Below are 16618 nucleotides of genomic sequence, written 5' to 3' on the forward strand. Positions count from 1 at the left end.
TACATCTCTTTTTTGCAGGAGTTGCCGCGTGGCTCCTCTCATCCAGTGTGACTATTGCCCCCTCCTGTTTCACATGGACTGCCTCGAGCCGCCGCTCACTGCCATGCCCCTGGGCAGATGGATGTGTCCGAATCACATCGAACATGTGGTGGTAAGCACAGCAGTGTCCATTCAGTCCTCAATAGGCATAGCTGGAGCGTGGACTGATAAGAGTAGAAATCATATTAAGGTCAGCTTGCTGCTGCAGTTCACCACATTGTCACAGGTACTGGTTGCTGCAGGCCACCCTACTCAATTCTGATCATTTTGACATATTTCAGCTGTGCTTTTTCTCACACAGTTTTGTTTTGGCTACTCACACAGACTTAATTCACTAGTGCTTGGCTGTTTGTGATTTCTCCTGTAGTGAATTAAGCAGTTGACATTACAGCCCTAAAAGCAGAGTATATTAGATCCAACCTTAAGGAAATAAATCATTGGCTGTCTGGAGTACATGTGTCCCAGGCACCAAATGAGGTTCAGTAAATAAGCTGCTGAAGGCCGGGCGCGGTGGCTCAAGCCTGTAATCCCAGCACTTTGGGAGGCCGAGGCGGGTGGATCATGAGGTCAAGAGATTGAGAACATCCTGGTCAACATGGTGAAACCCCGTCTCTACTAAAAATACAAAAATTAGCTGGGCATGGTGGCGCATGCCTGTAATCCCAGCTACTCAGGAGGCTGAGGCAGGAGAATTGCCTGAACCCAGGAGTCGGAGGTTGCAGTGAGCCGAGATCGTGCCATTGCACTCCAGCCTGGGTAACAAGAGCAAAACTCCGTCTCAAAAAAAAAAAAAGGCTGTTGAATGAATGATGGTGTGAAGGTCCTATTGCTTTATCTTCCAAGAGTCTTGGGTGTATTTTCCAGACTGAAGCTATAACAGAGCCATCACTTGCTATCTCCAAAAGAAGTCTAGGACATCTCTTTATAGGCAGTTAGAATAGTCACTCACAAGTTCAAATGGGGTCAGATTTGAGGAGAAGGATCTCCCTCATAAGAGCAGCCTTCCAAATTAAAAAGCCTACAGCTTAAGACATTGTCTGTCAAATGATGGTAACCATGGAATGACCGTTGGCCTCATGGCAGTGTGCTGCTGCCCCTGCACTGAGAGTAACCTCTGTTAAAGACTTGTACACATGGAAGAGAAGAGTTACTTTGTGTTCTTTTGACTCATGCCACTCAGATTTTTCTAGGAGGAAAATCTAGTCTTGTTTTGCTTCCTTGCTTCTCTCCTAGTGTTGTTTCCTGATGAACCAGAAAAAAAATGACCATAAGTCGTTTACCCAAATATGAATCTTAAAGAGCAGCTTTCTAGCAGTTGAGAAATTCTTAATTGGTTAAATTTTTATTAGCCACTTAAAGATTTTCCCTCATTTATTAATTGGGAAGCTGCCACAACAGGTCATTTCTTCTACCCAGATGTAGAAGAGGAAAAGTGGTGTAATTTCTGTATGCCTTCTGTATATTATCGCAGAAACTCTTCTTTCTTTTCTCCCTTTGGCCTGTAAGAGCAATCCAGTTTTCCCTTCCAGTAGAGGAAGACTGATACAAGATGGGTTAACTTATGTTCCTTGGTACCATGGAGTAGGAATAGAGCAGAGCACACAGAGTTCTGGTTCTGACCCAGTTGTCAGTCAAGCTCCTATGTAGGACACAGTCCTGCTTTTCCTGTGAGAGAGAGACCCTTGCTGGGAAGGGAGTCTGGGTCCCTTAAGGGTCAAAGCATATGTCTCCTCTGAAACCTGTGCTGCTATTAAAGGATTCTGAGAAAGGCTTGTCTGAGCTGGAACAGAGGACTGTCAGAGGCTGAATTTGGAAGGGCCTGTATTGGCTAATTTCTCCTGCCTTCCTTAAGGCCCTCTAGAGAGCCAGAACATATTAGCTCTCTTCTACTGGACTGGACAGGGCTGAGTAGGAACTCTCATCCATGTTCTCTTACTCTGACAGGAGCGCCAACATCCTGGTCCCTAATTGACAGAACCCATGTGCCTGAGGGCTTCTAGTTTTTAAACACAGGAAATGGGGTTAACTGGGACAGGGAGTGCCTTTTGAGGCTCACCACAGGGTTGTGTCTGCTCTGTCCCTAGCTGAACCAGAAGAATATGACGCTGAGTAATCGGTGCCAGGTGTTTGATCGTTTCCAGGACACCATTTCGCAGCATGTCGTCAAAGTGGACTTCCTGAACCGAATCCACAAGAAGCACCCTCCTAACCGTCGTGTGCTCCAGTCGGTCAAAAGAAGAAGCTTGAAGGTAAGTCACAATTAGGTGTAGGCAAGATGGTGGTCTGACTCCCATCACGGGGTAGACAGGGAATCGCTGTCCTAATTTTACAGCCAGGGAAACTGAGGCTCCAGAGTTATGTTTGTGGCATCTAATAAGTAATGAGTGTGACCTTCATTTTAATACTTGGGGATGATAGTCAGGATTATGAGGGCTAAACCTCAAGTTAGCCTTTGAAGTCTACCAGTCTCCAGTTTTCTAAAGGATAAGCACTCTTCAGCCCATCCCACCAAACCCAAATGTGCTCTGTTGTTACTGTTGCCCTTGCCTAACACTCATTCTGTCTGTTCCTGTTAGATGGCCTCTGTCCAAGAGGTAAGGTAAAGGTGGGGGTGATTAAGCAGAAAGAGCCATATGGAAGGTGAAGAGCTAATCCCACCTCAGGAACTTAAATGGAAAATATCTAAAGGAAAGTTAAATCTGTTTTTCCAGACTGCTGTTAATATATTACTGATACTTCAAATTGTATTCCTTCCTTCCTGAATTTGGAAGGGCCTGTATTGGCTAATTTCTCCTGCCTTTATAAATGTTAGGTATTATTACAGCTATGCTGTGATACTGACATTGGCCAAAGTGTGTTTACAGAGATTGACAGAAATATTTACTTCCTTGAAATGTTAGGTATTATTATTACATTGCTATAATAATACCGAACATTTATATGCACTTGACATTAGCCAAAGTGTGTTTACAGAGATTGACAGAAATATTTCCTTCCTTGAAAAGCATCTGGTGGTCGTCAGGATGTTTTAAACCATTCAATCCCCTCATTCAGTTAACTTAGAGGGCCTAACACTATATACCATATATAAACTTGTTTTTCTCTTTTGAAATGATCCCACAGTTATTTCAAAATGAAATGTGCTAACAGAAACCAGCAATTCTCAAGTATGGCCACTTGGTGGCAGCCACACTTTAAAATCAATCACACCAACCCGGCAGTGGCTCAAGCCTATAATCCCAGCACTTTTGGGAGGTTGAGGCAGGTGGGTCACCTGAGATCAGGAGTTCGAGACCAGCCTGGCCAACATTGTGAAACCCCTGTCTCTACCAAAGATACAAAACATTAGCCAGGAGTTGAGGCAGGAGAATTGCTTGAACCTAGGAGGCAGAGGTTGCAATGAGCCAAGACCGTGCCATTGTACTCCAACCTGGACAACAAGAGTGAAACGCCATCTCATAAAAAATAAAAAAAAAAAAAAAAATCACACCACTGCTGTCACCTCTAGTGGGTATCAGCACTTGCAAGATGCTAACTGTTGAAAATTGTATAATAAACTTAACTGGGCAAATATTTATACATCAATAGAAACATAGGTTTTTAAAAACTAGATTCAAATATTTTGAGGATGGGTGATATTAAAGGTGGTATGCCTCATCTCAGTGAAACAGATCTAAAAGTAAAGCAGACTGTGTAATTCACTGTGTAGATTTGGCAGAGAGCATGGCTGCTGAAGTGAACAGGGCAGGAAACCTTGATAAAAAACCTGTCTTTGTATGGTACCCATCCCCCCACCCTTTTTTTCTAGGATGGAGTCTTGCTCTGTCACCCCGGCTAGAGTGCAGTGGCACAATCTTGGCTGACTGCAACCACTGCCTCCCAGGTTCAAGCAATTCTCCTGCCTCAGCCTCCTGTATTTTTAGTGAAGACAGGGTTTCACCATGTTGGTCAGGCCGGTCTTGAACTTCTGACCAGGTGATCCATCCACCTGCCTTGGCCTCCCAAATTGCTGGGATTACAGGCATGAGCCATTGCGCCTGGTCCCCTCTTTTTAAGTATTTCTCTAGTAAGGAAACTCAAAAGGCCGTAACTCAAGCATTTTGTACTTGGACAGCTTGAGAGTGAAGTGAGTACTGTAGCACCATAGAATATTGGTGAAGAACCTCAGCTCTCTCCTGGAACATTAGCCTTTACCGTTGATTATGGAAATTCAGGAAAAATATGCTGAGAACTGTGTATCTTCATTGGGAATTTCTCTTCCACTTAGCCCTTTACTCTTCCCCAGTGGTGGCCTTAGATTAGCCCACTGTTCCATTCCTCCTTCTCCCATTCCTTACAGAAAGCCCTTGGCACCAGGCAAAGCCATCACCAACCCATGGTGATGACTCTCAACTCCATATTCCATTCCTTTCTCCTTATATCCAGATTCATGTCTGCCTGCCCATCCCACATATATCTCAAGATGAACCTGCCTAAGACCAAAAGTCTTCTGCCTCTCCACATCTACTCTTCCTCCTGTATCTCCTATTGCAGTAAATAACAATTATCTCTATTCGGTCCCTCAAACTAAAATTCTGGGAACCATTTTCAGTTCTTCTTCCCTTGTCTTCCATAAAGACTTTGTTACCAAATCTGTTGGTTCTCTGGATGTTCTCCAAATCCACAAAGTGCTAACACATCTCTAAGCCTTACATGCTTCTCCCTCTTCCTTATTTTTCCTTTATCTTCCTGGAAGATCCTTCTCAACTTCCAAGTGTCAACTCAAATACTGACTTCCTATAAAATCTTCCCCTAGGCCAGGCGCGGTGGCTCACGCCTATAATCCCAGCACTTTGGGAGGCCAAGATGGGTGGATCACCAGGTCAAGAGATCGAGACCATCCTGGTCAACATGGTGAAACCCGTCTCTACTAAAAATACGAAAATTAGCTGGGCATGGTGGCGTGCACCTGTAGTCCCAGCTACTTGGGAGGCTGAGGCAGGAGAATTGCTTGAACCCAGGAGGTAGAGGTCGCAGTGACCCGAGATCATACCATTGCACTCCAGCCTGGGTAACAAGAGCAAAACTCCATCTCAAAAAAAAAAAAAAAAAAATCAGCCAGGCGCGGTGGCTCATGCCTGTAATCCGAGCACTTTGGGAGGCCGAGGCAGGTAGATCACGAGGTCAAGAGATCGAGACCATCCTGGTCAACATGGTGAAACCCCATCTCTACTACACATACAAAAAATTAGCTGGGCATGGTGGCGCGTGCCTGTAATCCCAGCTACTCAGGAGGCTGAGGCAGGAGAATTGCCTGAACCCAGGAGGCGGAGGATGCGGTGAGCTGAGATCACGCCATTGCACTCCAGCCTCGGTAACAAGAGCGAAACTCTGTCTCAAAAAAAAAAAAAAAAAAAATCCCTAATCCCAAATTCCTGTCCCCAAAACTAAAATAAACACTCTTTTTTTTTTTTCCTTTGAGACAGAGTCTCATTCTGTTACCCAGGCTAGAGTGCAATGGCACAATCTTGGTTCACTGTAACTTCTGCCTCCCGAGTTCAAGCAATTCTTCTGCCTCAGCCTCCCGAGTAGCTGGGATAACAGGCGCCCACCACCATGCCTGGCTAATTTTTAGTAGAGACAGGTTTTGTCATGTTAGTCAGGCTGGTCTCAAACTCCTAACCTTAGGTGATCTGCCCACCTCAGCCTCCCAAAGTGCTGGGTTTACAGGTGTGAGCCACTGCACCCAGCTTTCTTTATGCTTTAAATAGCACCTTACACGTGTCTATTCTAGAACCCTTTACCTTATGTTGTAATATTTCTGTGTTTATCTCTCAACTAGACTGTGAGCTCCTTGAGGGAAAGTCTTAAGTTTTATTCATCTCTGGATATCTAGAACTTGAAAAAGTGCCCAGACACAGGAGGTGCTCAATAAATGTTGGTTGAATGTATGAATGACTCTTTGCTTGTGTGGCTCTTTCATTCTTACATGGTGTGTGATTCAGAGTGTGTCTTCTGTCTTTGTTGCACAGAGGTGTTTAGTTGTTTCATGAGTCGTGAATGAATGGATGAAGGAAACTAACATTGACTGAGTGCTTATCATAAGCCAGGCATCATGTCAAGCATTTTTCTCTCTCAGTGACTGCTCATTCACCTCCCAAACTTGACACTGAGCAATAGGAACCCAGAGTACTACTCTGAAACCCTGTCCAGTACCCATTTTACACCTTTCAGGCTGAAGCAGAGGACAGCACATGGTGGTTTCTATGTTTTGCAGGCCTTAGACCTTGATGAAGAAAAGTGGAGGCCCCACCTGCTATATTTCCATTTCTGAGCCTCCTTTTCCTTAGTGGACCCCAGAGTGGATGGTCCCTTGGGCACCAGCACCACAGACAGAACAGCACACCAGGGCAGAATCAACTGGACATGTTGGAACTATCTCCCTCTCCTTCTTCCTTCTGTCTATCCTGAACAGGTTCCTGATGCTATAAAATCTCAGTACCAGTTTCCACCCCCTCTCATTGCACCCGCGGCCATTCGGGACGGGGAGCTGATCTGCAATGGGATCCCTGAGGAATCACAGATGCACCTTTTGAACTCTGAGCACTTAGCCACCCAAGCAGAGCAGCAAGAGGTGAGTGAAGGCAGGGCTGGGATTCCAAATTCAGTCTTCCATGTCACCACAGCTGTTATCTAAAGTAGCCTCAGTCATTCTCATTCCTGTCCCCACCTACCCTCATCCTAACCCCTCAATAGTTGAGTATTCCAGAGGGAACTTCTGGCTCAAATCACAAAGGCAAGTAGGAGATCTACAAAGTCAACCACTCTGCTTCTCTGCATCATTCCCCCAGTGCACCGAAATCTATACCCTAGAAAGAGATGAGTAGACCCATAGAGAGGTTAAGTGATAGTGCTGGATATTGGTCACAAGGTAAGCCTTAAAGGCAGAGCCAAAATGAGGATCCCAAGCTCTGTTGGCCAGAGGGAATGTTGCCTGCTGAGTGTACCCACAAGTCTTGCTTGGGAATGGAAATGGAATTCTATCAGGAATCAAGCACACCCTTTGTGAGCATTTGCAATGGGACCTCGGAAACTGCTTGTCAGCTCTGCTGCAGCTCTGGCCACTGTGGCGGGAAGGACCAGCACTTCTCAGGCCTCTCACCCTCCTCTCCTCTCCTCTCCTTCCATTGCAGTGGCTCTGTAGTGTTGTTGCGCTCCAGTGCAGCATATTGAAACATTTATCTGCTAAGCAGATGCCTTCGCATTGGGACTCTGAACAGACAGAGAAGGCTGATATTAAGCCTGTTATTGTGACTGACAGCTCAATCACCACCTCCCTGCAAACAGCTGACAAGACACCTACACCTTCCCACTACCCCTTGTCCTGCCCCTCAGGGATTAGCACCCAGAATTCCCTGAGCTGCTCTCCACCCCTCCAGCCCTCAGCCCTAGAGGACATCGGCTGCAGTTCTTGTGCGGAAAAATCCAAGAAAGCCCCTTGCGGGACTGCCAACGGGCCAGTGAACACAGAGGTGAAAGCCAATGGCCCACACCTCTACAGCAGCCCTACTGATTCCACGGACCCCCGGCGACTTCCAGGCGCCAACACCCCCCTACCAGGCCTCTCATACCGGCAAGGCTGGCCCCGGCCCCTCACGCCACCAGCAGCTGGGGGCCTTCAGAACCACACCGTCGGCATCATTGTGAAGACAGAGAATACCACTGGCCCCAGCTCTTGCCCCCAGAGGAGTTTGGTTCCTGTCCCAAGCCTGCCCCCTTCCATTCCCAGCTCTTGTGCCAGCATCGAGAACACCAGCACTTTGCAAAGAAAGACTGTCCAATCACAGATAGGACCTCCGTTGACAGATTCAAGGCCACTGGGCTCACCCCCAAATGCCACCCGGGTGCTCACTCCCCCCCAAGCAGCAGATGGTATCTTGGCCACAGCAGCCAACCAACGATTCTGCTCACCAGCGCCATCGTCAGGTGAGTGCTGCTTAACCTTGGGGTGATTTGGAATAATGTTATGCTCTTCCTGGCAAATAAGACAAGATTCCAAAAGCACTTATATCCCTGTGAATACTTCAGAGGACTTTGGCCTCTGTATTGTTTGTGTTACTCCCATTTCCGTAATACAAGAGGAAGCGCATGTTAACTTGTCCCATTTATAGATGGGACTGCTTAGGCTCTGAAAGCTTCAGTGATTTCCTTAAAATGACCTACTGAGTCAGCAACAGGATTGGAACCACAGCTCAGGTTTCCTGACTCCATCCTGTACCTTCCAGGCCTATGCCCTCACCTGTTTTGTTCTGTCACCTCAAGGCAGGGTGCTCTCTGGAATTACTGTGATTAACCTGAGGTTCTGGGTGATGGCTTCAGTATTGTCAGATCCACACAAAAGAATGGATTCATGCCTGATGTATAGTCTCAGGAACAGTTCATGTGAGGAACTTCCACGTCAGGAAGCAGGGATAGATAGTAGCACTGTCTTTCAGAGCTATAGAGTGGGATGCCTACAGGGGTTTGTCTATCCCAGAAGCTTGCTCTCGGGCCACCGGCCAAAGGGCGGTCCTTTAGGTCTGTATTTGGCCTAATGTGGACCTCTCAGCTGTCCCCAGTCAGCACTCAGGACCTCAAGGTTGCTGACCCCGGCATCTGAACCAGGTTTCAGATGCTGCCGGAACCCCCTGTGGTCTCTCCCGTCTGAACTGAAGCTGGCCTCCTAGTCAGCTGGGAGTCTCGGTAACCAGGTGACTGCGATTTCTCTGCATGGGGGCCCCTGGTCCCAGGATGGCCCCACTTCCAGGCTGTTTTCCTATCTCTCTTTATCACTTAATACCAGCATGAGTAGATTTTCCATGCTGTGAGTCATATTTCAGTAGGCAGGAATTACAAGGGCAGGCACCACTTACTTAAGAGCAGAGGCAGCAGGGAGGTGGTCATGGCCCGAAGAATGAAGCTGCCCCACTACTTTCCCCAGAGCAGTGGATTTCAATGGTTCTCAGTGCTCTGAGACTCCTGCGTGCCCGGGTATATTTGTCGTTCCATCTGCCCTTCCTCACCACACGTTTTTAGCTCTACGAGTTCCAGAACCTATGGGTTGAGAATCAAGAAGGGAACATCACCTTGGGTCCGAAATCCAGACCTGTCTCAGCAGTGGGGGATTGGACCGGTGGGTTTCCCTCAGGCAACGTAAGTAACAGTCTTCCTGCTCCGTCCCCAGATGGCAAGGTCAGCCCCGGCACGTTATCCATAGGAAGCGCTTTAACCGTACCCTCTTTCCCAGCCAACTCTACTGCCATGGTGGACCTCACCAACTCACTTCGAGCATTTATGGATGTCAATGGAGGTGAGTGAGTGAGCAGCTGCTATTCCAACAGTTGCTATGTTGAAGGTGCTTTCCTAGATATCATTCAGCTCATTTCAGAAAGGGGGAGAAGGAACACCTGATCCCAAAGGTCTAGGGGAGATGGGAATGAGGAGTATCCTTTTGGATAAGGGAGTGGAGTGAAAAAGAAAGCTCCTTCTACAGCTCTGCCTTCTACATATGCTTATACTCACAATCAGAGATGAAGGGAGGACAGAGCCAAACTGAACCAGTGAGAAAAGAACAAAATCACTTTAGGCAGATCACCTGGATTTGCAGACTAAAACTAGGATCCTCACTCCCAAAGGAGGGACTTCATCTGTGGGAAACCCCCAAAGTCCAGGAGAACAGGGACAGATCTTGATCTCTGTGAACAGAAGGTGGGTAGAAAATTCAGGTCTCGGTTCATATCCGAGTCACGGCACTAAAGGAAAAAAAAAAGAAAATTCAGGTCTCAATATCAGACATCCAGGCCCTCCCCCACAGACAGGAAAGTGGTTTATTCCACTCTGCCTTTCTAGAACCACTTTAATTAAAATCAGTCTATGCAACTACAGGAAGCAGCTGCACAGGCTGCACTGGGGCCCATCTCACTGCAAATGGCAAGTGCAGTGCCCAGCTGCAGATCCCTATACACTCTGTACTAAGTGCTGTTTGAGTAACAGTCACTTGGCTGGATTTTAGAAATGCTGACTATTTGCACTGTGACCCTGATTTGCTTCCACCTCAGCTACTTTTTCATCTTTCTCTTTGGCTATTAGAAATCGAGATTAATATGCTGGACGAGAAGCTGATCAAGTTTCTGGCCTTGCAGAGAATACATCAGCTTTTTCCCTCCCGGGTCCAACCTTCACCGGGCAGTGTCGGGACACATCAGCTGGCTTCTGGAGGGCACCACACAGAAGGTGCGCATGTACACACCTGTCACCACATCATCAGCTCTCCCCTCTACGTGTGCGAATGGTCACCTTGCCTCCGTGGAGAATCTGAGCTTCCAGTATTTCAAACCTCCTTGTGTGTTTTTCAAGGGTTTAATAAAGCACCATGGTTTTTTTCTCAAGAGAGCAGGAACAAGATGGCAACTCAGCTTTCTGATCAGACTTGGGGAAGTGTGCATATAAGTCCACTTCAAGACACAGCAAAGCAGCTACCAGTACCTTTGGGTATATGTAGTGTATTTTTTGCTCACTTGCTTTCAAATATTTGAATTAGAAGGGCTTCCCGACTGAGTGCAGTGGCTCACACCTGTAATCCCAGCACTTTGGGAGGCTGAAGCAGGAAGATCACTTGAGCCCAGGAGTTGGAGACCAGCCTGGGAAACCAGTGAGATCCTATCTCTACAAATAATTTAAAACTTAGCCAGGCATGCTGGCATGTACCTGTAGTCCCAGCTGCTTAGGAGGCTAAGGTGGGAGGGTTGCTTGAGCCTGGGAGGTCAAGGCTCCAATGAGCTATGATTGCACCACTGCACTCCAGCCTGGGCAACAGAGCAAGACCCTGTCTCAAAATCAATAAAATTTTAAAAAGAAGGGCTTCCCAGGAAGGAACTTTTCAAGTTCAAGGTGAGAAACAGATTAACAGTAGGCCAGCCTTCTGGAAATTTTCCCCAAGTGGTTAACTCTGTTTCAGATATATCTAAGTGTTGGCCATTAAGAGCCTTGCTGCTTCAAAGTGTGGTTCCCAGACCAGCAGCAGTAGCAGCCCCTGAGAACTTGTTAGAAATGCAGAGTTCAATGCACTGATTCTTCGCTTATTTTTAAAGAAAGCAAAGAAATGCAAGCTAAGGCCCCTCCTCAGACCTATTGAATCAGAATCTGCATTTCAGCAAGATCTGTAGGCAATTAATATGCACATTAAAGTTTGAGAAACACTGGTCCATGCCTTGTTTTTCCATGTTCTCCCTATAGTACCAGTTGGAATATCCCAGATAAGCCAACCAGGAGCCCAGGAATTTAGAGTACTGTCATCTCTGACTTCTCTGACCGTCTTCAAAGATGGTCCTCTATACCCCATGTTGGAAATGCTGTGGGTGGGGAGAGAAAGCCTTACCCAAAAGCAGCTCAGTGTTGGATGTGAGTTTGGAAAGATGAGTCATCCAGTGGGATTTTCTCCAGGCCATGAGCCAAAGGTCCAGATTTTGTTGGTTTATGTTTGGATCACAGGATCTGAGTTTCTGAATGATCCTATTCCTATGTTTGTCTTGTAGTGCAAAGAAAGGAGGTACAGGCCCGAGCTGTGTTCTACCCCCTCTTAGGGTTGGGAGGAGCTGTGAACATGTGCTATCGAACCCTCTACATCGGGACAGGTGAGCCAGCTAGGAAGCTGGGAGAGACACTGAATCTGTTCAGCCCTAAAGACTGACACCCTTACCCACAGAAGCTAGAAAGGGGTGAGGAAGCCCTTTCCAGAGTTGACTGCTTTAAACCAGTGGATGGCCAGACAAGAGAAACTAAGAATAGAGACAATCAGCCAGTCACGGTGTCTCGGGCCCATAATCCCAGCACTTTGAGAGGACAAGGCAGGAGGATCATTTGAGCCCAGGACTTCGAGACCAGCCTGGGCAACATGGTGAAACCCCATTTCAACCAAAAACAAATAGAAAAAATAGCTGGGCACATGCCTATAGTCCCAGCTACTCTGGAGGCTGAGGTGGGAAGGTCACCTGAGTGAGAGAGTGAGGCAGTGATCCTGTTTGTGTTGCTGCACTCCGGCCTGGGCAACAGAGTGAGACCCTGCCTCAAAAATAAAAGAGACAATCCGTTCCTTGTCTTCCCTTGCTCAGGCCCTTTGCTTTGCCTTTGCCCAGTATGGCATCAGCAGAGATGAAAGCTCAGACTACTGCCCTTGGAGGCATTTTAAACACTGCAGGGAAGAACCCAAGGAGAAGGCAGATGCTTTGTCCCTGGTCTTTGAGAGTGATAGGCTCACACATACCCAATCTTCAGTTCGCCCTGTATCTGTTTTTTTGTTGTTGTTTTCCACAGAAGTCCTAGAGACAGCTGTATATCTGGTACAGAAGGACAGACAGATTAGTCCTTACCCTAGAAACTTCCTTTTTTTTTTTTTTAAGGTGATACGATTTTCTAGGCCCTGCATCCCCATGTTGTATTCTCATAAAAATATCCCATCCTCTTCAGTAGCTCACTGTTCCTGTCTGGGTTAAGCAGCCACATGTTCTAAAGCAGATCAGTTGGCAGGGACAGCTGTTCTTTATCAGGTGCTTGGAAAATACATCAGTTTTTGTTCAAAAATAAAAGGGGAGGGCCCTGATTTCACTCCTGAAGTCTCTACTAGTGCCAACCCAGAAACTAACTCCCTCCCTCTCTTACCTCCGCCACACATGCACCTTACAATCTGTTCTCTGCCTTCCTTTTCCTCTACTCCTGCCACCTTGCAGGAGCTGACATGGATGTGTGCCTTACAAACTATGGTCACTGTAACTACGTGTCCGGGAAGCATGCCTGCATATTCTACGATGAGGTGAGGGGTGGAGATGGGATGGGAGGGAGCTTTCCCAACCTGAGGCCTCTTCCAGGCACTAGGTTTTTGTTCAGTGCCCTGAGGGGAGGGAAAAGGGCTTGGAGGGTCCTCTCCTCTTCCCTCCCTGTCATTCCTGGAGGAGGAGATCCTTGGTGTGAAACCATTCTACCAAGGCTACCTGCTTCCCAGGTGCAGAGCCACTATTTTTCCTGAGGTTAGTCACAGGCACAACAGAGGGAGCCTACCCTAAAGCAGGGGAGGGGACCAGCGTAGAAGGAAGCCAAGCCCTGTGGGTGTGTCACTGTGAATTTCATTATCATCAGGGACCAATGAATATCATACAAGAGGAGCCAGTGCTGAGAGGGCAGAGTGAAGGAGCAGTGGGAGAGTAGGGAGTGTAGAATGCCAGAAGGAAGGCTTCCCTGAGGAGGTGTCTTCAGTCCTATTCTGAAAGGACAGGGGCCATGACTGGGGAGATAAGTAAGGTCTCACTAGGTAGAGTAGCACAGCCTTCTCCATACGTCCTCTCTCCCCTTAGCCCCAGGCCCCACACAGCAGACCACACATCTTATCTCCCCTCCTCCTCCTCAGAATACCAAACATTATGAGCTGTTAAACTACAGTGAGCATGGGACAACGGTGGACAATGTGCTGTATTCATGTGACTTCTCCGAGAAGACCCCGCCAACCCCCCCAAGCAGTATTGTTGCCAAAGTGCAGAGTGTCATCAGTAAGTTGGAGCAGAGGTCTGTGGCCACAAAGCTGAGGCCCCAGTCAGGGTGGTTCTGACTTGCTGCCCATGGTCTGTCTCTTGCCTTCCCAGTCCTAATGGCCAAGCTCTCCTTCCTTGTGGGCCCCGGGCAGACCACAGAGAAATAAGTGCTGAGTACCCTCGTGTGTGTACACACCTGTGGGGCCTTCAGACTCCACCAACCCTTTCGGAGCATCCCGTACCCTTAGTCATGTAGCAGTTGGAATGGGGAGATGCAGGATCCCAACCTTGGCAAACAGTCCAGATGGGTTGGCTGCTCACCGTTCCTCTTCTGTGACCATCCCCCTTTTTCTCAGGGCGCCGCCGGCACCAGAAACAGGATGAAGAGCCAAGTGAGGAGGCAGCCATAATGAGTTCCCAGGCCCAGGGGCCGCAGCGGAGACCCTGCAATTGCAAAGCCAGCAGCTCGAGCTTGATTGGGGGCAGTGGGGCCGGCTGGGAGGGCACGGCCTTACTGCACCATGGCAGCTACATCAAGCTGGGCTGCCTGCAGTTTGTCTTCAGCATCACTGAGTTTGCGACCAAACAGCCCAAAGGGGATGCCAGCCTGCTGCAGGATGGGGTCTTGGCCGAGAAGCTCTCTCTCAAGCCCCACCAGGGCCCTGTGCTGCGCTCCAACTCTGTTCCCTAGGACTGGCGGCTGCCCCGCCACTGGCCTGTACACCCAAGACTCCTGCAATGCAAAAATGTACACAAATCAAGCCCGGGTGTTTTCTATACTCTACCAGAAACCCTTCAACCACAATCTTTGCATGAAATGAAGAAAACCTTTTGACTGTTTTTTAAAAATCCTTTTTCTTTTCTCAAGTTCTAGGGGGCATTTGCACATATATTTGTACTCAACATTTCGTGGGAAAGCGGCAGACCCGAGCTGAGGAACAGCGTGGGCAGGGAGGGAAAGACCCATGGTCTGGACACTTCCTCCAACACAAAATCCTTCCCCACCCACCTCCTGCTCCCTCCCCCTCGCCCGCCGTTGTAAAATAATCAGAAACTTGTTCTATTTTGTGGCAGTGACAATAGTTTTATATTAAAAGAAATACAGTTTTCATACAGCAAAATCTATACAATATCATTGTTTTATTTAATATAAAGATCGCTACCCACTTTCCTTCCATGGTTCCCATCCTCCAAGTTATTTTTTCCCCTTCTGCAGCGGTTGCACTACAGGTAGCTACTGTGTATTATGGACAAATGAGAAATGAATTCTTTTTCTGGCTGTCCATCTATTTTATTTCAAATAAGGAAAAGTGTATTTGGATTTTGTGTAAATACATCTAGTGATGACATTTTTTCAATGTTTTTAAAAACCGTGTACAGTACTACATGTGGTAGAGCGTTTTCTCAAATTGTCTATTGTAGCAAAAATGTTTTTGTCGTAAACCTGTTTCGTCTCCTTTTTTTGTTCTCTTGCCACTTCTCTCCTCTTCCTCCTGCCCCTGATACCCTCCTCTCCTCCCACCCCCACAACTAGTACCAATGTACATAGTAATTGTAATGTTTTAGACTTTACAGAAACTTTCCTGTATTCTGTATATAAAAAACAAAAATAATTCAAATTATGTTTTCTGACTGTCTGTCCTACCTGTCATCACCCTTAGAGGAGACCCTCCCTTAGATCTGGGTCCAGCAGGTGAGGGACCTTTTGGACGGGTCTCATTTCCATAGCGAAGTTTGGGAGGGGAGATGTTGGAGAAAAGCAGGTCAGGGTGGGTGTAGGACAATGGAAGGACATGGGTGCATCTGCTGGCCGGGGGACTTTTTCCAGAGAACCCTGACTGATAGTAGAATCCAGTCTTGACCCACTTCCAGTCATGTGATTCGCAGTCACACCTCTCTACAACTGCTATTCCTCATCAGAAAACGAGTCTGCTGCATTAACTTAATTATCAAGTCCCGGGATGCTCATTAAACCAAATACCGTGCTTTCGTCCCAGATCTTAGGAACTTTCTCCAGGAAATTTTCCTGAAGAGAGCACCTTTGTGTACATTCCAGCAGTGTCTGTGTAGATGCACCTGCTTGCATATCAGGATTTTGCCTTAGGGATAGAGAATGAATATTCTATCCCCAGCCTCATCCTCAGCATCTACAGTGGAAACCATCCACGATGCAGCTAAACAGGAAACTAGCCCTGGAATCCTGAAGTCTGTTCCTGACTCTAATCTGCCCATCTAGGCTTCATCACTCTAATCCCCCTGCCTTGATGGGCTTCTTGAAACCCCTAAGGGCAGAAACTTGTATTTCTTCTGCTCAGAATTTCTAGGGCTAACTACACTGCTGAGCATACTATAAGTGCCAAATACTAGGCACTTACGAATTTCTCAGGCAATGGCCTTCTGGTCTGGAATGCGCTTACCCATTTGTCCCTAGCCGGCCCCATCCTTCTTGCCATCATTGTCACTTATAAGTGAGTGATGGAGCTTCTCTGCCTATCTCTATCACCTGTGAGGACCATTACAAAGGAAAATTTCCTGAAAGGCAATAATAGATTTTACTCTCTATCTCTTCTTGCTTTCCTTTCAGCCATGGAGGGGATTAGTGGGACTGAGGTAGGGAAGACAGATGGGGAATGAAGGAGTGAATTCTGACACCCCTTAACTGCCTGTGCCACCTTGAACAGTGTCCCCTCTAGCCTGTGTGGGGAGAACAGGGAAGAATCCTAGAAGCTGGGGGCTGGATGTGAAGATAAAAAAATTGAAGGATTTGGCCAAGCACAGAGGCTCACACCTGTAATGCCAGCCCTTTCAGAGGCTGAATCAGGTGGATCACTGAAGGTCAGAACTTCGAGACCAACCTGGCCAACATGGTGAAGACCCGTCTCTACTAAAATACAAAATTAGCCAGGCACGGTGGCACACACCTGTAATCCCAGCTACTCTGGAGCCTGAGGCAGGAAAATTGCTTGAACCAGGAAGTGGAGGTTGCAGTGAGCTGAGATCATGCCATTGCACTCCAGCCTGGGTGACAGAACAAGACTCTG

General features: G+C 47.4%; 1 protein-coding gene across 4 annotated transcripts in view; it reads left to right on the plus strand.

The window, feature by feature from the left end:
• The window catches only part of PHF12 (PHD finger protein 12), a 47067-nt gene extending 31871 nt beyond the window's left edge, over positions 1 to 15196 (plus strand). For 3 of the 4 annotated variants that reach the window (XM_078373949.1, XM_078373948.1, XM_078373950.1), the window contains 10 exons: positions 19 to 151; positions 2124 to 2288; positions 6494 to 6652; positions 7212 to 8004; positions 9242 to 9367; positions 10147 to 10548; positions 11592 to 11690; positions 12783 to 12865; positions 13457 to 13595; positions 13934 to 15196. In XM_078373949.1, the coding sequence (XP_078230075.1) occupies positions 19 to 151; positions 2124 to 2288; positions 6494 to 6652; positions 7212 to 8004; positions 9242 to 9367; positions 10147 to 10548; positions 11592 to 11690; positions 12783 to 12865; positions 13457 to 13595; positions 13934 to 14268 (2434 nt within the window). In that variant the 3' untranslated portion in view covers positions 14269 to 15196. The remainder of the gene's footprint in view (positions 1 to 18; positions 152 to 2123; positions 2289 to 6493; positions 6653 to 7211; positions 8005 to 9241; positions 9368 to 10146; positions 10549 to 11591; positions 11691 to 12782; positions 12866 to 13456; positions 13596 to 13933) is intronic. The other variant, XM_002748230.6, reaches the window with a different exon arrangement.
• The last annotated feature ends 1422 nt before the right edge of the window (positions 15197 to 16618 follow it).

The sequence above is a fragment of the Callithrix jacchus genome, chromosome 5 (assembly GCF_049354715.1).
Source record: "Callithrix jacchus isolate 240 chromosome 5, calJac240_pri, whole genome shotgun sequence".
Taxonomy (NCBI): domain Eukaryota; kingdom Metazoa; phylum Chordata; class Mammalia; order Primates; family Cebidae; genus Callithrix; species Callithrix jacchus.